General features: G+C 46.6%; 1 protein-coding gene across 4 annotated transcripts in view; it reads right to left on the bottom strand.

The window, feature by feature from the left end:
* Positions 1-21,345, bottom strand: part of CDH17 (cadherin 17) — a 440,636-nt gene that overhangs the window by 207,163 nt on the left and 212,128 nt on the right. For all 4 annotated transcript variants that reach the window (XM_069621361.1, XM_069621360.1, XM_069621359.1 and 1 more), the window contains exon 6: positions 20,015-20,173. In XM_069621361.1, coding sequence (XP_069477462.1) covers positions 20,015-20,173 — 159 coding nt within the window. The remainder of the gene's footprint in view (positions 1-20,014; positions 20,174-21,345) is intronic.

The raw sequence follows: 21,345 nt of genomic DNA, 5'->3' as shown, positions 1-21,345 counted from the left end.
CGTTTGTTAACAGTCTCTGGAGCCCTATTGGATCTGGTCAAAAAGGATGAGATCGTCGGCGTACATGAGTCGACTCATTTTTACGTTGCCCATTTTTGGAGGAAAAGTTCTAGTAAGGTCTTCGGTTTCTCCCAAGTCACCCATGTACGCCAGAAACAAAGCAGGAGTGAGTGGACACCCCTGTTTCACCTCTCTTCCAGTAGGGATTTCTGCAGAGAGGTGTCCTTGATGTTTTAGGTGTACTCTGAGTGTGGTGTCTGTGTGTAATTCTTTTATAGGCAGGAGAATCTCCTTTGGGCATTTCCACCCTTCAAGTTTTGTCCAAAGACGTGACCTGCTCACTAGGTCAACCACTTGAGAGAGGTCTATAATAGCCACAAATGTTCTTGGTTTGCCCTCTAAGACCTTGCTCTTTGGGGTACTGATGGTTAAGATGTTAGCTGTCGTAACTACATTTTTCTTGAACCTTGTTTGCTAACTGTCATGGCATGGAGCTGTTTTGGCCCAGGCTTGGAATCTTTTCAGCAGTAAGGCACCGAAGACTTTTCCAATGCAGTCTAGGAGAGCTTTTGGGTGGAAGTTTGAGGGGTCGCTAGCATTACCTTTCTTGTAGATGGGAACAATAGTTTCCTTAGTCCATGATGGAGTGATGGAATTTAATTGTGCACATCTCACAAAGAATTTCTTTAAGAGGTTGGCCCATTCGGTAGAGTTGATTTTAAGGTCCATGTTGGATATCCCGCCCGGGCCAGCTGCTCGAGAGTTTTAAAGTTTTTTTAAGCGATCAACAATTTCTTCCTGGTCATCGAGGGAAAGCCATCTCGTGGGGGATTTGTCCCTGGGTTTCATTTTCTGCTGCGACGAAGGTTTGAAAAGAGATGTAAAGTGGTCGATCCATTTCTGCTCGCCCATGGAGTTAAGGATCGAGTTTTTCCTTGAAGGCACTGTAGTTCTTAAGAGCGACCAAAAGTCCCTGGCTTTGTTGCCGCAAATTGCTTTCAGGATGTTTTCCGAATCTTGCTGGTAGAGGTGGAAGCAGTAGTTTTTTACCCAGTTCCGGTAAGTTTTGGTGGTAGCTGTTATTTTTGCTTCTGTTTGACTTGAAGGTGTTTGCTTCAATTTTATTTTGATTTTGCGCAGTTCTCGCCTTTTTGTAGCTAACTGGGCATCGTATGTGTGGTTGTGAGAGATACCGGAGTTGGAGGTTGTTTTCTTTTTCATGATGAACGGCACTAGAAGGGGCACGTAGTCTAGATTGTGGTTTGCTTCTGGGTGACCACTTTTGGAATATCTTTGGGCCAGTTTTCCGACTGCAGCTGCATACGTTTTTGTCGATTTCCCTGGTTGTTTACTTCAAGTGAGAGACTCATGATTAGGTTTATTGAAGGAATTCGACCAAGTTGTTATTAGCCGATTACGGTCGCTTTCTGCCGTCTTGCGAACCTCGAAGGCTGTTATCATTTCCAAGAAAGGGCGAGATACATAGATGTAATCTATTGTGGCTTCCCATGTTGGTGGACGGTCTTATTCCTCGAAGGTGGAGTCAAGGTTTAACATATGTGTGGAGGACATAAGCTTGGACCAAAGGTTACCTCTCTGGGTGGCTGCCGTTAGTTTGTTGATTTTTCCGGCTTTGGCACAAGACTTTTGACATGTTGCGTTGAGGTCTCCGCAAATTATGAGGTGAGACACTGTATGTCGTCAATCGTTTTTTCCATCATTGACATATAGGCTTTTGGGTCTGTGGTTGCCGGATTCCAGTAAGTGTTTAGAAGTGCTATTACTTTGTTTTGAGCGTTCAGTGAGCCTTCCCAGTCTAAGAGGACTAACAGAATTGATACATTTGTCTGCAAGATTTCTTTTATTTTTAAGCCTATTCCATTTCTGCATGCTGTGAAGAGGCCAGAAGAAGGACGGCCTGGTGGACCTTTTTTTGCAGGGGCCAAAACCAGGTTGTATCCGTCCAAAACAGGTTTGTCTACTAACCAAGTTTCGTGTAGACAAATGACATCATAGGATGCTAACTCTGTGTGCACCCGGAGTGGTCAGATGAAGATGTCCTCGGGTGTTCCAAGAGTAGAGTTTTAGTAGGTTTGAGCTGTGGCCATCTAGCGAGATGTCATCGTTGTCAGATTGCCGACCTGCAGATTGCTATTTTTTGCGGTTTTTGGACAAGGCTTTCGGGAGCCATAACCAAATACCCTGAAGGTTTTCTTTTAGTCGCAAGTTTTCCGGCAATCTTTTTTTTCTGAGTTGTCATTGCACAGAGTTCATGCTGCTGACTTTTTAGGCAAATCCTTTTTGTTTTGGTTTCGTATGTTTGATTTGGATTCTAAATCAAAGCTTTTTTCCTCGGTTGAGCGTCTTTCGCTCCTTCTTCGAATTGAAGTAGAATCGGATTTGGTTTTCGAATAGATAAAAGAGGAGATTTTGTTTCCTCTTTTATCGTATGGGTGGTTCTTTTTGGCCATGGTATTTTCCCTCCTTTGTGAGTACTCCTGAGGCTCGATCCAGGGGGTGTCTGACCCCGAGGGCCGGGAGCGGGCGTTGGCAACTGTTTCTCAGTGGCCAGGGGAAGTCGGAGTCCTTTCTGCCACTACGTAGCCCAGTTTTAATAATTCATCCGCTCCTTCAGATATTCGGGTTTGGGCCCTCTGTGACGAGATGTGCAGGTGGGTCTTGGCTCTTTGATTGGAGTGGTAGGGATCCACGATCTTCAGGTTGTCTGATTTAATTTGTCTTAGGGCGGGAATAAAACCAAACAGAGTTAGGACACATCTTCTATTTAGGACGATTTTGTGGCAGTTTCCAGCGCATTGTTCTAATTTTAAAGCCCAAACAGGCTTTTCTGTGCGCTTTGGCTGATCATGGTAGCTTTCGGTTCTGGATTTGTAATGAACCGTTTGATGTTTTGATTTTTCAGAGGCTAGGTTTTCATTTGGGCTTTTCTGCTTAAGGTCCTGCAGTGATAAATCTCTGGTAAGTTTTCTACCCCTCTCCGTATGTTCAGGTGAATATCACAACTAAGGGGGTCTGCGAATTGGAGAGAGTGAGTTTGTCCTTGAAGAAAACGATACTTTGCGTCGACTGTCATTAGATGGTTTTCTTTTCAGGGTGCGGTGCAAGCTTTTCCTTCTTTCTTCTAGTGTACAAAAAGGGGGGCTGGATGATTGTCCGGACAGCTGCGTGTTTTTCTCCTTCGCAAGTTCATTTTGTGCTTTGGGTTCGGACTGGCTACTGGTGGGTGAACTGTTTGCCGCTTCGTTATCGAGATGTTGGCTGATATTCATTGATTGGTCATTGGCTAAGAAATCTTCTGTTGTTTTTGGAGATTGTTGATTGCATTTAGATTTGACGATCTGTAGGATGTTTAATTGTGCTTTTCTTTGACTGAGAGGTCGTTGGAACATTAAACGCTTGGTCAGCGTTTTCGGCCTGCTTTTCATTGGGTGCGGCAAATATCGAGTAGGCTCGATCTTTGCCATCACGTTTTGGTTGATTTCGAGGGCTTCTGGCTGACGTATCATTGCTGATGTGGATAATATCACTTTGGTCGGGGTTGCTGATTTCGGCCATGGGCTCAGCGATAGGCTCTGCACCTGTTGGTAAGACCTTCATTGGTAAAGTGGAGCGCGCTTTAGTTTTCAGATGGGCAAGGTACGTCTCTTGGACTCAGTGCACTGTGGGATTAGGTTGTTCATTTAGGTTTGTGTTGTTCATTTTTAAACGTTCGTCCAAGGCGGTGATGTAGCCTTCTAGGAAGATCAGTTTGGTATGAATCATTGCCTGTATAGTGGTGTGGTCTTTCAAATTGTTGTTCATTGATTCATATAACTTTGTGAACGGTGCCAGGGTGATTGTTGCCGCAGACATGATGGAAAAAAAGTCTAGCTTTTTTTTTGCAGGTGACTCATTGGGGGTTCCTGGAGGGTAGATGTCTTTTTTGAGGGTCGGGTTGTTTACACTGACCTTATTTGATGACAACTTTCTAACTGAGGAGTTGTTGAAAAAGTCTGTAGAGTCACGCCGGGCCCGGCTCTATTTACTGTTTGGGGTTTCTCTGATTTCTTCCCCCTGGGAGTAACCTCTTGACAACTTTTTGCTTGCGTGCCTTTGACTTGTGGCTAGGTTGTTTAAATGTGGTGTCTCCAGAGGTATGGTAACTATGTCTATGCCCCTTTCTGATGGGCGCAGGGGTGGTAGAGACATGGTTTGGCTGAGGTTGGCTAAAGGCGGCAGCAGATTTGCATGTGGCAAAGTTCTGTGCACTAAAGGATTCTTCCCGTTTTGGTGTAGTTCCTTTGATGGTGATGTGAGGACCGTTGGCGGCTCCCCTTGGTTTGGACATTGCTGAACTGCGGGGCTTGGAGGTGGAGTGATCTGTTTGCTGGAGACCAGTGGTGACAAGTTGACTTGTGGCCGGAGGAGTATGCCATGATCAACAGAGCCTGGCTCTTGTGGCAAGGATTGAGGCTTGTATGGGTTTTGCTTCTTATTGTGTATTTTAGCTGTCGTGAGGAGTCCACTGTGTCTAAAATGTTGGCATCTGTAAGATCCTCCTGGGCGCCCCGGAGCCTGTGGAGTGAAAGCGTTAAAGAAGTCAGTCACCAGACTAGCTGCTGATGTTTTGCCGGAGTCCGGCATCCAAGTTTATTTTGTTGTCCTTGCCCCAAGGTTTTTAGTATTAGTAAGCATCTGGCAAGCCATTGTTTTCTTTTTTTGCTGCTTGATCTTTGTGTTTTCTTTTAATTGTTTTCGACGCTTGTTGCCTTTTCTGGGCGAGACGGTCTGGTTCCAGTGGAGCTTTTTTTTGTGAGGTTTGGCCGTTTGTAATGTCCACTAACTGAGGCGAGGTTAGAGGATCAGCCACATGAAGCAGAGGCGAATTTGTGGGCATTTGAGAGGTTTGAGGTGGCAAAGTCTTTTAGGATGGTAGTATGGACTCAGTTTGGCTTGAATGGATATGAATAGTTGCTGTAGTCAAGATCCGATTTTCTGGACCATTAGGGTTCAAATTCCTTTGATTTAACGTTTCTCCATGCAAAATCACTGTTGTAGCTTTTGTGACTAGAGGGGGCATTTGTATGGGTGGAACTGCTGTCAGACTAAGAGGGAAGGGAGTAATCTCGTTCAGGAGTTTTTTCTCCTTCCTTGTCCTGGTTGAGTCAGTTTCCTCGCACATTTCTCTCGGAGCTACTCCCGAAGCTTCCAGCGGAAGGAGTCCTGCCTCGAGAGATCCAGTGCTCCTCCCACTTTGCTCACAGCTCTCGGCCCTCCCTCCGGAGTAAGCCGGGAGCCATAGCGAGGAGAAGGAACCAACGGGAGGCTCGTCAGGGGTGCTGCGGAGAGCGGGGACGTCGCAAGGGTCGGCAAGCCTTTCCCAAGCCCTTGGAGTCTCCAGTCACCGACTCTTCCGAGGGAGGGTTTACAAACGGAGGTAAGGCGTCTTCTTCCATTGGACATTGGATCTCTTTGGGACTTTGGTCGATAAACGCCTCTGTACCTTTCGGAAGGTGGGGTGGACGATCCTTTTCAAGGATACGGTTGCTGGGTTGGATGCTGTTGAGGAGGGCGCGAGGGCGTGCTCTATGCAGCAAACGGCCTTCTTCTTTGCCAGCAGTCAGCTTCTCAAATTCGGCGAGTTTAGCGGAGTCGACAGTCCTGGCAGCCATGACAGCCAAGACTGCAAGACTGCCACTCTTCGCCACTCCGCGTCCGCTCCGCGGAGGAGATGGTGTTTTATGGTGAAACTGAGGCTGTGTTAGAGACCCCCCTCCAGGTGCTGTAGACACGCTGTAGACACGGGAAACAGACTGCAAAACTGAATAGCAAGACTGCCACTCTTCCCACTTTAACTTTTTAATTTATTAATAAAGAAGGCTGATGTGAAGGGCGTTTGCTCAGCCTAGCCTAGAGTTTAAAAACAAAGCGACAATGGCTGGGTGATTATCTCGGGGAATGAAAGGAAGGATTTTCCAAAGAGTCTTCGGCTAGCAGAAGCCAGCCTCACCACTGCTTACGTCGGCATCGCACACAACGTTGTTTTAAGCAGATGTTTGAGGAAAGGTGGAAGAAGTATGTTGCCATTTTCTAATGTTACTCTGCTGTTGGCTTTGTAAAGGAGTTCTTTGATGGAGCCCCTAAAATGTTGCTTCATCAGGGAATGTTTAATAACGAATGGTAATGCATTAGATGCTCTCAGCCTTACAACCTAGATTAATGTGCACCTTGTTATCTGTCTGACATGCAAGTTGCCATCCTCTGAGCTCACAGACCTGAAGAGGACAGGTTTGTATCTAGCACCTCAAATATCAGGGTGCCACATCAAGCTGACATTTGTAATCTACCTGGGATAGCCAGCCTGTCACCCTCCAGACATTTTAGACTACAACTCCCATCTGCCCCAGCCAACATAGTATGTGGTGTTGTCTCATGAGAGATCTAGATCAAAGCATCTGATGGGTGACAGGCTGGCTATCCCTGGACTAAACCAACCCAATCCTTGCTCAAAAAGCCTGTGAATTCTTCTCTGAGAATGTGCCACTCTTTATTACTATTATTACTGTGGTATTAATTGATTGTTTACCTAACTTTAGGAAGCACAAGAGCAAATTGCAAGTCATAAGGGGAAGAGCACCATGAGGCGAGTAGAGATACAAAGGAGCAGGGAGCAAACAGCTGGGGGGGTGGAGTGGGGGACAAACAATTTGGCAGCAAGGGATCTACAAACAACCAGGGGAGGAAACAAGGAAGATCAGATCACCCAGTCTCGTGATAGAGGAGTGGTGTGTGTGTGTGTGTGTGCGCGCGCGCTTGTGTGTGTATGCGTGCACCTGTGTGCGTGCCTGAAAGTGCACACCAAGGTTTTAGGTAGGAGTGTATTCAGCACCTTCCTTAAATGTAGACCCTGCTCAAGGATCCCAAGCACCAAATAAACATTGGGTTTCTCGATAACCAGAGGAGGAGGCAGATGTGCTAGGTGGGCAGTGGCATAGCAACAATCAGGTGCGCCACTACTCAAGGGTTCTGTGGTAAGTGCCAGTTTATTTCTGTGGCGAGAGCAACTGATCCTCAGACATTTATAGACGTTACAAATGACTGCTTTAAAATAGTGAAAATACTGGGTACTCCGGTAAAAAATATTTTTATCAATCAAACCCCCCAAGATTGTTCACCTTGTAAAGAATGATGGAAGAGTCACAAAAATCAAAGGAATCCAAGGAAGCTTTGGAATTAGGTCATGAGTGTGTTGGTGATAGAAGCGAGCAAAGCACGGTGTAGAGCAGCCGGTGCAGCAGCTGCGCCAGTGCCATGAATCAGGGACTAACATTGGGCACAGAGTAACAGCGCTCTGGGACACAACAACAGACAGCGAGAACATTGGTAGAGGAGGGACGCCAGCTCCCAGATAACTGCAAGGGCGTCTGTGCTAAACCTGGACATGTAGGTGGCAGTTGGGAGAACCTACGCCGCAAACTGAAGCTACAAAACTCTTTGAAGTACCCTTTAGATTAGTTGTCACTTGCCTGAGCATCTCATAGTTTGTTCAAACTGCATTCAAAATGAATGTGTTTTGTTCCTCATGCCAGTAGGTCTTTCTTTTTCAGTGAAGAAATATCCTAATTGCCACCGTTTTTCAGTCTATGGTATTTCTATCATATTTCTAGTTTGGCCCCTACGATTACACCTGCATTAAGGGGCAGGTGCTCACAGCCAGAACAGGCTTTACCCATACAAAGACCACTAGGAGTAGCTGAACATTTTTGCCGTTTTTTTTAATTTATCTTATTTCCTTTTGAGCAGCATCAACCATACTTCTAGTGACCAGTGTATGAGAACTGGCTATCAGCTGATCTAAAATTATTTTTGGTTTGCGCCATACTACTAAATGGGCTTTGGTGGCTAAAGGTTCTGTGGGATGGGGCCAATTTAGCATGTGGCACGCCCATGCTGATGTGGCCCAGGCCACTACCCTCTCTCTCTAGTGCAGAGGTCACCACAATGCCTGGGGGGGCGCGTGATGCCTGGCACAGAAGAAGAGTAACGCTTTTTTTTTTCTTTTTTTTTCTGCACTGAACTGAGCATGTGCAAGGCGAGCCACTGGCTCCCATGCACATGCTCAGCGAGTGGGATGTGCTGGGGGCGTGGCCATGAAACAGGAAATAAACGCAGCCTGGACGCGCGCTTTCCTGCATTTGGATCGCGCGTCCAGGCTGCGTTGTGGTGTCCTGTGTTCCTTGCTCCTGCTGCCGCCGCCTGTGAGAGGTAAGTGACCCTTTATTTACAACGCGGCTCCCCCGTGGCAATCTGCCACAGGGGAGCCGCATTATTAATACAGTACCGGTCCCCCCTTCGCCTCTCTCCCCCTGCGTCCCCCACATTAGGGGGCATGGAGGAGAGGAGGCGAGCGGGGGACCAAAACTGCTCTGCCGGTGCTGTATTAATAACGGAGCTCCCCCATGGCAGATTGCTGTCTGCCACGGGGGAGCTGCGTTAATAATACAGCACCGGCAGAGCAGTTTCGGTCCCCTGCTCGCCTCCTCTCCTCCATGGAGCATGGAGGAGAAGAGGTGAGCAGGGGACTGAAACTGCCCTGCCGGTGTTTTTTACAACACGGCTCCCCCATGGCAGATTGCTGGAGCCCAGCAATCTGCCATGGGGGGAGCCGCGTTATTAATGCAGCACCGGTCCCCCAAGCGCACCTCTCCCTCTGCAACCCCCCACATTAGGGGGCATGGAGGAGAGGAGGCGAGCGGGGGACCAAAACTGCTCTGCCGGTGCTGTATTAATAACGCAGCTCCCCCATGGCTCCCCCATGGCAGACAGCAATCTGCCATGGGGGAGCTGCGTTATTAATACAGCACCGGCAGAGCAGTTTTGGTCCCCCGCTCGCCTCCTCTCCTCCATGGGGCACGGAGGAGGAGAGGGGAGCAGGGGACTGAAACTGCCCTGCCGGTGTTTTTTACAACGCGGCTCCCCCATGGTAGATTGCTGGAGCCCAGCAATCTGCCATGGGGGGAGCCGCGTTATTAATGCAGCACCGGTCCCCCCTGCGCCCCTCTCCCCTCAGCAACCCCCCACATGGGATTCTGAAAAATTGAATAGTAATGCTGTTGATGAAGGCAACGCTTTGAGCGGGAGAAGCGGGAATAAATTCTGTTTCTTCTTGAAGCCCATCTACACATCATTTGAAGCGCTAAGAAGTTGATTTTTTACCTAAAAATCCGTACAAAATGTATGATATATTTCATTCAAATTTATCATATTGTGATGATCATTACCGCTCTGCTCTAATGATCCTTACCTCTTTCGAGAATTTACTCTGAAGAAGTATAGTGGGACCGTGAACAGGTTCCCACAGGCATGGTTTTTTGCAGAAGGTGGTAACCTCCACCCGGTACAACCGGGCTTCTGTAATGAGTGGGTGTTCACCACTTAGGGGTGTCAGTATCAGGTAAAATTGTCCCCTTATATAATGTGCCGTACATATAGTCACCGGAAAACGGAATAGGTGACATTATATATGGGGACACTATATGGGGTAAATGGGAGCGGGCATTGCAGGGGTGTCCCCCGCACCCTTTAAAAAATTAAAAATGTGGGAGTTTCAGGGGTGTCCCTCGCAGGTTCCCTATGATAATGTCTCTGCAACAAAACGGCGACTTTCTTGTATGGCGACATTTATGCCGGGACATTATCACATGTCAAGGCCACCACTGGACTGTCCACTACCAGGCATTTTTGAAATGAGACCCTTATGAGTTAAGCTACTCACACCAGTACAAATTCACAACAGTTATGCCTTTAGAGTTTCATGTTTTATTAAGAAATATGTTATATTTGGTGTTTTCCGTTTCTCACAGCAATGTGTCACCTTTTGTAATATAAGATGTATTTTCCACTGCCTGAGAGATGTTTGTGAACTGTACATGTGGTGTTTCCAGAGTCTTTCCTGGGTGTGAGAGAGGGGCATTGGCAGGCATATGGAAGCAACAGAAAGACTTCTTGCAATTCTAAGTGAAGCAACGAACAGCATCCTTGTTGCAAACACATGCTATGCTAGGCTGCGTTGCAGGGCCGACCTTAAGGGCAGCAGCGCCCTGGGCCCTGGGCGAATTGGCACCCCCCCTCGCCCTTTGCGCGCCCCTGTTTAGGGCGTGTTAGCACCCCGTTGTCATTGAATGAGCCCGCTGCCGCAGGTTCATTCAATGACAATGAGGCGCCTACCACGCCTTCTGCCACCACGCCTTTGAAAGACTCCCCCGAGCTGGCGTGGTGGGGGGCCAATGGTGCCTTTTTGCTGTTAAAGGCACCCGCGGTGGCGGGTACTTTGAACAGCAAAATGCTGCCTGCCGCGCGTTCTCCCACAACGCCAGCTCGGGGGAGCCCTTGAAAGACTCCCCCGAGCTGGCGTGGTGGGGGCTTATTGCGCCCTGGGGTGCGTGGCGCCCCGGGCGTTCGCCCGGCTCGCCCCCCGTAAGGCCGGCTCTGCTGTGTTGTGTTATGTGACAATATGTTATGTTACACCTTTTTATAGTGTGCCACTGCCACCACATGGCTCTAACAGCATCAGAGCTTAGAGGTGTTAGAAGTGTTTGTGAAAGGTGACAGGTACAGCATGGGCTTTTTGGGGCGCAACCAGTAAGGAATCCCAGGCTGTTCGCTAGGATCAGTTCTTCTTAAGGCCAGGAAAGTAGCCATTATACGTTCACATGGCCCTGAAAGGAAGGAGGGTGGAAACGCTGCAGACAGCCCTGAGCTATTCCCTTTCCCTTTAAGGACCTAACGCTGAGAGGGAGACATTGCTAACTGTCTTCGTCTTTTTGCCTGCATCAAGACCTGTGCCTTGGTGACTTTATGTAACTGATATCTTGTGCTAGCCTCTGTAATAGGAGGCTGGGGAAACGGGAGCTCTGGTGATGCGCTCTACCAGATCCGGAAAACCTCTGGAAGACCCAGTGGCGGGCCATTGCTAACTAAGCCTGGATCCATTTTCCCATCTGAATCCCAAATCACCCAAGTTTTCACTGTATTCAGAATATGCTGAAGAGCTTGAACTTTTAAGAGATTTGTGTAAAAAACGTGCTTGTGCGGGCAGATTCGCCTGGCTATGCGTATAGAAGGGACTGCTGGAGCTCTTCAGCAGTCGGGGTAAGTGAAATTAGCAGCGGCAAAGCTAAACTGGCAACGTTTGGCACTAATTCCATTTCCATTGTTTATCCATGTTGCCCACATTTTGTTTGCAGATATCTTTTTGCTCTGAAACATCGTTATTTCCCAAAATGTCATTTTTTTTAAAAACAAAATTTGGGGGAGGGGGAAAGCGGAAATATTTTTTTTTCCATTTCGAAAAAATAAAATGTAAGGCAGGAAAAGGCTTGGAACTGTCAATTGCACTCTGAATTCTGCTCAGAATCCACCAATTTTGTCAAGGAATGGAATTAAACAATTTCACCCACCCCTGTTCAGCAGGAGCTGGGATTCTTTCAAAGAGAGGAGGGTAGTGTGGACTGGTGTCTTTTGCTGTTTGGGAGTTAGAGCATTTTACTTTCTTCTTTAGATAGGGCGTTTTGTTTTTGGGCTTTTAAACAAAACTTATTTGCCTGTTGTGCATTTAATATACTTACAGGTAAAACCGAAAAAATTTACAATTTAAAGGGAAAGGAAGCGTTACATGTCTCTTGCTGTTTGACAGATGGAGCATTTTACTTTCATTTTTAGGTAGGGCTTAAACACACTACCTCCTCGTGGAGAAGGGTGGTGGAGAAATGTTCACTGGACTAGTTTGATTCAAAGAGCATACAAAGCAGTTGAATTGCTTTGGGGGAACAGAACAATATGTGGGAATCTGTAAAAGTTGCTGGAGGTGGTGATAACAAGTGGTTTGCATTAGTGGCGGGTTAGTTCGCGGTGTGATGCACCACATTACCTGCACGAGCAGGACAGAGGAGGAATATATGCTGGGCCCCATTGATTTGAATGGGCGTACTCACACACAAGTAGTTGAATTGCTTTAAGGGAACATAACATAATTTGTGTGTGCTGAAAACATTGTTGAAGGTGGTGATCGCAGGTTGTGGGCATTAGTGGCAGGTTGATACGCTGTGTGATGCAACGATGCACCTGCTGGGGAGCAGTAGGATTCGAGAGGAACTTCATTGAACACAAGGACATTTCTGCTTTTTTCAGGAGTTGAGCTGAGGTCAGGTGCAAAAGCATACAACACTATTTCCTTTTGAAAATGCCTGTACCAGGACTGCCAGTGTCTGTGGCGTTTGAGGCAAAAAGCAACACCAACTAAGATGTCCTCATAGCCAGCAGCCAAATGTGGTCAGGGAAGAGGAAGGCGCTGTGGAAATGTTGCATGGTTCATCACAGGAACAGCAGCTGCTGCAATTGTTGAAAAGGCGTGAATCCTGGGTAATTGAGTAGCACAGTGTCAGTCAGTAAACAAAAGTTGCACATCTACCACGATTCAACAAGTACTGCATGCATTGCAACTCTGGTCATGGTGGTGGCTACTAGTGCTTAAAATATCATTGCAGGCTTAGCTGTTTCTACCACACTGCAGCCATCCCAAACCTCACATTCCCTAAAATCAGAGTCTGAAACATGAGAGATGCATACCAACAGACAACAGACCAGGGAGAACATTCATATTCTGCAGGGGTCTGTTGAGGTGCCAGCTGGAAAACCTGTCACTGAATCTGTGACAGAAGGACAAGGTGTTCTTGATGAGTTTTGGAATTTCAGCTCCCAACAGTAGGACAGGGAAAGCAGAGCCATGTTCAAATGTTCATGTTAGAGGCACAGAATGGCTCTTAGCCTAGCCCCCCACTGCATCTCCCACCTCTTCCACTCCTTTGGCCTCTGATTCTGATGATAGCAATCATGGTGATGATGATGAGGGTGATGATGACAATGATCACCAGGACAATGACACAACTCCTCTTTCATAAGGAAATGCTGGGAGAGGCATGTATGGCTATGAGCACTGATACTGAGTCCAACTCCAGCAGGGACTCAGAAAGAGGGTTGGGGGAACAAGCACAGCCTGAAATGGTGCTTATTACCACAAACCTCAAATGGGTTCAGAATATAAAAATACCACCACAAACAACTTTCCTTTCTTTGCAACACTTCAGGAATCCCGAGTTGTCGGTGGTGCATGACGTCAATCAACGAAAGACCAAACCAGATTATCACAGCAACCAATACCTCCTCTTGCATGTGTATGCCTTGTAGAACATCCTGTTCCCTCTTCCTCTGCATCTGCTCGACTGCTGATGACGCCTACTGCAAGTCCAGAGAGCATATCTATGGCATGGACTCTCTTGGTACAGGGTCAAGAGCAGCATCTTTCCACCTGCACTTAGTGCAGAGAGCTTGTGTCCCCTGGGAAACCAGGAACCAATCTGGGTATGTCATCATTCCTGGGCCATATGAAGAAACAACATGCACAAAAGTGATACAAACACTTTTCACAACATACGACAAGGAGCCAGCAAATACTCAGCAGTATGCTGACATTTCCCAATGTTGGGAACCCAAACCTGGGAGCTTTGTCCATTTCATACAGTAGTACTGTGTCTGCCTGTGCCATCAACAGCACCTAAAAATAAAGTAGCATGAGGGGAGCAATGTCTATGCATTAGCCCAGACTCAGTGGGTCATGCAAGCATAGTCAGAAATATTTTTGTAACCATCAACAAGCTCAGCCTCTCGACGCTAAATTGGCAATAATGCTGGCTGTTGACCTCTGCTATATACCTTTGTTGAAAACAAAGGTTTCCGAGAACTGATGGCAAGAGTTGATTGCCACTGCCAAATTCCCAGCTGGACTTACTTTACATGCAAGGTTGAGCATGTGTTCAATGATGCACTAGTTCTTGTTGTCCCTATGAGGAAGCCACACAATGTGTGTGCCAAAGTTTTGTGTCACTGAGTGAGGTACTTCCATTGGTTTACTTGCTCTAAATGAACCTGTTCAGAACAGCAACAGAACATTATAGCACGTGTGAGTCAGACATTGCACAGCTGGGGAGAGAACTGCTGGCATCTTTCCGAATGACCCACATGTAAAAAACATGAAAGAGAATACTGAGTGTCTAATAATGCCATTAGTTGACCCCCATATTAAGGTTAATGTGGCTGCATTCTACATTGTGGGCAGCAGGATGACATATACAGAAGACATAAGGCCTCATTATAAGTTTGCCGGTAATTCCGGCGGAATACCGACAAATGGACCTACCAATACCGGTGCCTGATATCCTGGTATTACTGAGATATTACAGGTGCTGACATTGGCAGTCATTCCCCATTCCATGAAGTCCATTAGGAATCCATGCAGGGAATTGCCTGTATTACCGCTACTGGTAATACCAGTGCCGGTAATACTGGCTGTTTCTTGCCGGTGAGGGTCTGATTTACCTCCAGCTCTTGGCAGGAGGTAAATCAGTGAACTCCCACTGGCAAACTTGCAGTTTTGTGGTGCAGGAAAAGTGGCAGTAATGGAATTGTGCTCTATCACCTTGAAGCGTCTCTTGTGCTAGATGGAATTACCAATAAAGATCTCAGACCAAATAACTGACAGACTCCAAACATATGGCAAAATACTACTTTATTCTCAGTTCAATAAAGCAGTGTGAACTGGCGAACAACAGACTGATGCTTGCACACTCACACACACCCTTGATTGTACAGAGGTTATATAGCCCAATATGCGTCATCTATGTCACCCTACGTGGCAAACTACAAAACCTATTAAAGGGAAGGATTGGCTAAGGGAACATATGAACATATGGTATAAATAGGGGTTAGTACATCATTGGCTGCCCCTTATCTTTAGGGCACACCTCGATCTACCTCTTAATACGTATAATACTGATTATAGCCGAGAAAATGGCAGTGAATTGGTCTATGCAATATTGTATAGCTCGTTGCCCAATAGACCCTCTGATTGGTTGGCATTAGCAGGTACTCGAGTCACATCAGATTACTCCCCATTTTTCCAATTAGTCCATCCATAAGCCAAAGTTTCCCATCTGTAGTTGACCTTGTTGCCTGCTCTCTGTTCGAGGACATTCGAAGGAGTGTTAGCACATCATTATCTTCATCCGAAGCTTATTGAATAGCCCTTGTTTTTGACATCTGAATCACATGTGAAGAGACTGCAAATTTGTCAATTTCACCCTCTTATTTAGTGCTACTTGATTTAATTATGCCGGGTGTTCTTGCTCCTCTTGGCCTCTAGAGAGTTGCTCACTCCATCTTATTTACTGTTAATTGTCCAATACTTGCAAATCTTGCAAATGTTTTCTTCTTATTTAATCTAAAAGAAATACGTGCATGGCTTATCCGTCTACCTCCCTTTGTGCCTGGCAATTATTCCTTAAAATAGCACCATCGATGCCAGGCCAACATAGATTCCAATTTATTCTGAAGACAAAGCTATTTCTGCAACGTCTCCTGACTCTGCATCCCTGGACTGTCTCTGAGGTAGCTGAATTGAGTCTTAACACAAGCCGGCATCCATTTTCCTATCATGGCAGTCCTAGCCACTGTTACGCTCACCTGGTATCCACAGGGATGCCACTCGGCCCTGGTTGCTGGGTTCGCCCTGGATCCCTTCCCGATCCCGGATGGTGCCTCCAATGGAAGTCGGGCCTGAAAGCACAGGAGGACTGGAATTAGGATCAGATTCAGTCTCCTCCCACCTGCCCTGGGTTTGACCCGATGGCCCTCTCCTCACCTTGTAGTAATGTCTGGCGTGCTCTCCGTCCTGCCTTCTCTGCAGGGGTGCGTAGTTTTTGGCAGGCTTGAGCGATCATGTTAACTTCACTGGTGCAAGCCCATTAAATTGTCTTTTAAGGCAGGTAAGTCTGATTGCTGCAGTCTTTACATGTCCTTGCCTTTCTTTCTTGTGATTAATGTCTTTTCTTATTCCCCCCTTAGGTGAGCGGAGGTTCAGAAGTGCGCAGCTGGAATCGGACTCTTGCCGGAATGGAGGACGCAAGAGCGTACTGCAATTTTGGTATGTAATGCGTCAAGTGCGGCACTATTTTGTCCTTTATTTGCTACCCTGTACTCTTTCTTCCTTTTCAGGTCGCGGTGGTCTTTCCTGGCGTGCGATGTGTTCCGGAATGATGCCGGCTGAGAAGTGCCCAACCAGGTGAGGTTCTCGTGATGACTGCGGCTAGCGCCGTACTTGACTTGTTTTTTAACGTTGTCTTCCTCTCTCCCTCTTTCTTTAGGTTGCTTCATTCTGGTGCGTTCGTGGTGCCCCGAAGCTGCTGATGACTGGATGGGTCATCGGGAGCAGCAGAAGGATGGAAGAACGACGAACAGAAGCGGGAAGGAATTCGCAGGTAAGTAGAGACTAATAATGATGTTCTTTGTCTCCTCTGCAGGTCCGTTGTTCAAGGATCACCGGTATCAGGTCGCTGGACACGATGAGCGTTACGCTGCTGGCTGCAGAATAACATGAAGCCCGTTCTGTAACTTGGGTGTGGTTTATATAGCCCTCTGTAAAGTAGTCCATGTAAAGTAGTCCGGCTACCACACCCGAAAACACTGCACCGCACAGTCTGGTTCTTAGGTACTAGACTGTGTGGGTGCCTTCATGTTGGCTGCAGGCCCACGCAGAAAAAGTAGTCCCTTCAAGGAGGTTCTCTATTCTGCACATGAGCCTGCCGCCAAAGGCGCCAGGACTGACTCCAGGAGAGTCCAGGAAGATGGTGCAAGGCCCCTGAGACCCCAATTGAACCCCGAGTCTGGCCCTACCTGGCATGTGGGCATGCCAGTGGGGTTGTGGGTCAGGGGTCGTGACAGCCACGTTATATTTTACTATATAGCAACCTTGTATACGTCTAACCTACCTTTTACTACTGAATATTTACATGTATTGGTCAGCAAATTACTTCATCTTCTTTGTATATATGATTACTTTATCATTTCATACATGGCTCTCTTGTCACTGAAGTTACATTGTCACTCTTAAGCATTTTCATATTGTTTCTGTATTTCCGCATATATCTTCTTCATGAAATCACACTGCCCTCATCAGATTTCACTCAGCGCTACATGATGCCCAATGGTGCATGCTGACCTCCTTCCACACTTTCAGTATGAGGGTATATTCGATATGGCACCTTGAGTGCATATTGTCTGTCATTCAATTGATGTGGTATAGGGACAACAGATGGGGTCCCATAAAGAACTCTTCTCCTGCGATTCCAGTATGACAACGGTGAGCGGGCGAGAGATAGGGAAAACTCATCCATCTGCTTTGCTGCAGAATAACTGCCACTTTTCCCACCACTTTTCCTGCACCGCCAAACTAATAACGCTGCCCAGAGTTGGAATGTGCACAACTGCACTAGAGAGGCAATTTAAAGATTTAAAGACCAGCTGCTTGAGGCCTAAAAGACAGGCAATATCAGCTGAGTATCTTCAACAGCCAGTAAGATGTCTGTCTACATCTGGTAGTGTCCTCTCCACTGCAACTATGCTAGATGCAGGGGTCCTCCATGTAAGTGTGCGTCTCACACACATATACCCCCGTGAGGCTCGCTTACTTTCTTTTTTAGGCATTTCTTTGACAGTGCTGCTCATGCAGTTCTGTTCTACATTCTGTTTGAATTTCGCTTTCCCAGCTGTGCCTGCCCCAGAACAAATTATGTTACTTCTTGTCTGGTGTACATTACTTTTTAGATTACTTTTGTAATTTTTTCTGGGATTTTAGGCAAATATGTGTTTTTCCTCCACTATAACTGGCCTTCCCCAAAGCTCTCATTCAACAAAGAAAAACTTCCCACTCTTTTTTGCAAGGCTCACCAAATTCCAGGTTAGCTCTCCATCACCCTCAGTCTCTGTGGTTCGTCTTCCAAAAAGTCCTCCAGCTGGTCGCTGCTTGCTGGAGGGAAAGGAGCCCCCAGTCGTTCCTAGAGGCTTCGCAAATGTTGCTGGCTCTCCGCCACACTGGAGATACATCTGGCATTTCACTTCCACTGGTAGGCAGTCACAGGAGTTTTAGCGCCCCAGCCCCACAGGGGTATTTAAAAGGGTCTTATTACTGTTGCTTCCGAGGGTCGAGAATGTTACCCTCTGGAGCACCTCTCTGCTCCTTTTCTGGTCCTGCCTCTCCTCCCAAAACCACGCCACATGCTCTTCTCTCCTCAATCCCTAAATGATATCCCTTCCTATCATGGTCTTGTCCCTTCCCCTTGCCTTGAGCAATACATGCCCTCTTGTTCCTTTATACTATCTCTCTAGCTACCACCTTACTAGTCCCTCAGGTTCTCTCTTTGTTCTCAGTGTCTTCTTGATCTCTTTCTCATATCAACTCCTGAGGTCTCCTACTTGCCACCTCTGGATTTCTTCCTCCAGCCTCCTCTTGATATCGCTCTCGAACCACCTCCTGAGGTTTTCTTCCTACCACCACCAGTGGTCTCCCTCTACCACATTATGATGTTTTCCTTCTGCCACCTCTTGTTGTCTTCCTCCTGCAACCACCTATGGTCACCCTCCGACCATCTTCTGATGTCTTTCTCTTTCTTCCTCCTAGCAACATTCGTTTTTTTCCTCCTGCCACTTCCTGTGATCTTGCCCCTACCACCTCTCGTGTTCTACCTCCTACCACTTTCTGTTACCTTTCTTCTATTACCTGTGATCTCCCGCCTATCACCATTTGATGTTTTTGACCAGTATTGTTTTTGTCCTGCCTTCTACTACTAGTGATTCTCTGCCATCTCCTGTGGTCTTCCTCCTTTCCCTTTCTTTAGTCTCCCTCCTACCACTTTCTGCTGTCTTTCTTATGCAAGCTCCTGTGATCTGCCGCCTACCACGCTTTGAGGTTCTCCTCTTGCCACCTACCTCTCTTGTCTCCAGCCACCTCTGCTCTTTGCAGTCTCTTGTTCAAATCCTTCCACAGCCTCCTTCTCAAATCGCCAACCTGTTCTAAACTCTTTCTGCCACATTCTCCAAATGTGCACACCTCCCTCTCCTGGAACATCCCTTTAATACCTGAGTGGGTCCTTCCCTGGTGTCCATTCACACTCTAGGGCAATCACGTATATTTTCCAAATATTACTGGAAGGTGATTGGATAGACTGTAGTTGTTTTACTTGCTCAGCTGTGGTGTGTGTTTCATCATGTGATCCGGGCAGTGGCGGGAATGGGACTTAAATAAGCCAGTCCGCCATCTTGTATTTTCTGACTATGCTTGTTGGCCCATGCAACTTGGCACCGGGGAGATGTAGTCGACCTGTGTCTGCAGCGTGGGCCACGCTAAAAGAAAGCGGTTTCAGTATTTTCTCATTGTGATGATAGTTTTGATGAGGTTGTATCGTACATATCATTGAATCTATTTTGGGGTGGCAGCGTATTGTTCCCTAAGAGGGTGCGAGTCTCGTGACCAGGCTCTTATACATCCAGAAGCAGTTTTATGTTGTGTCATGCGATTGTCCCCTGCCCAGATTCAACCGAGTGTGCAATAAACATAGAAAACATACATACATCTACTATTTATATTGTGTTTCTGTTTAAAAATAATACACATAAACCTAACACTTGGGGCAGGAAAAGAAGAATGGATCCAAGGTAAGTTGAAGTTCTAAAGTCACTATGTGTAATTTCTTGTGGGTCACCTTACTAGCTTTTTCATGCATCTGTAAGTCCTAAAATATTGAACCTTCAGTATAACTTTCAACACAACATCTTGCTAAGGATGTCACGCTTAACAATGGGCGTCTGCTGCAAAATAAACCCAACAGGTTGGCTCTGATTTGCAGTCATCAGCAACACCATTGCATTGAAGATAGTGCAGCATAGGGCCAGACCTACATAGGCAGAACACACCTGAACTGGCACAGCAGAAAGCACATTTAGCACGACGTGAGTGCTCCCAAAGCACTTTCAATAGCTAAGCCCTCTTAAATCTGGGATAAATGTAATCTATGGATGTTCGTCAGCATGAGTGCTTTGCTCTTTCATCTTGTGCTTTTGAACCCACCTTCTGCAGTGGTGGAGATCTGTCCCGTCGCGTTGTTAATTTGAAAAAGCATCACGTTGTTTGTGTTTGGGATCTGTCGGAAGATGCTGTAGAAGAGCTGTGCGTTGGGTGTTGCCGGGTCATCTGCGTCAGTGGCGAAAACAGTTGTGAATGGTTTTCCTGTGGATTGAAAAAAGAGTTTCTTGAGGCATGCAATGGGAACAGTACACAAATGAGTGATAGGCAGTTTTTCCTTCGACTGTGATTTGTTAATTCCTGGTCAAACCAAGTGACATCGTTTTTTGCTGTTTTCCAGTTTCATGCATCACCACAAACATAAAGGAGACTGTCATAATGTACGTACTTTCATAAAGGGACATAATGGGAAAGCACTGCACTTGATAACATCCCATGCTTTGTGCAGTTCAAATACATATTCTGGACTGATGTCCTTCCATTAAAACCGAACACAAGAGATGGTTATGCATCCTCACACATTAGACCCACAGGAAAGCTTGTTTGTGTGCCCCAGAGTTCCCCTCTGTATCTATCACCCCTGCCCTCCTTTTTTAGATCTCTCAGTGTTTCATGTCACAATCATATATGTGGCATGTACATGATCTTGAGACTTCCAGACAGTAAAATCGCTGAACTGATCCACAAAATAGGCTCCTGGGCACCATTCGACAACTTCCTGCTAAATCCAGAAAAAAACAATTTCCTCTTGATCAAAATCATCCGTGGAAAGAATGTTTACCTTCCTGAAGTTAACATCTCTCCTCTATAACTCTGTCCAGCTCCATAGGTTAAGAATCTATGTTTCAACAGGGATGCAAACCTATCACTGAATTATAGGGAACAGCTGTGGCCAGACAGGCCTCCACACACCTCAACATGCTTGAGAAAATCTTCCCATTTCTTGTCTTCTGCAGAACTGTGCGGCCATAGTTAATGTCAGTCTATCTAGATTGGACTATGCTAATGGCCTCTACCTGAGAGCACCAGTGCATTTATTTAGCAACACTACAGAGAGCGCCACATGGGGCAACAAGGCTTCTACTCAGAATGGGACACAGAGAAAAACATCTCTCTGGCACAAATCACCCTGTGCTGGCGCCCAATTGGAGGCAGGATAGCCTTCGAGATGCTCTGACTCACATTTAAAGTGATTCTCAGGATTGGGCGAGTCTTCATCAAAAAGAAAATTAAACAATACATTCCACACCGTTATGTGTGACGAGGCAGCTCTTACGAGGAAGGGTGCTTGTCACAGAGTGCCATTAATAACCCCATTGGGGAGCAGTATAACCCTATGGACCAGAAAACACCCTTGGAAGTAAAAGCCAATCATT

This window comes from Ambystoma mexicanum, chromosome 5q (genome assembly GCF_040938575.1).
Source record: "Ambystoma mexicanum isolate Mex_15411 chromosome 5q, UKY_AmexF1_1, whole genome shotgun sequence".
In the NCBI taxonomy this organism is placed as follows: domain Eukaryota; kingdom Metazoa; phylum Chordata; class Amphibia; order Caudata; family Ambystomatidae; genus Ambystoma; species Ambystoma mexicanum.
Note: the sequence above shows the minus strand (reverse complement) of the source record. Positions and strands in the feature narration are given on the sequence as shown.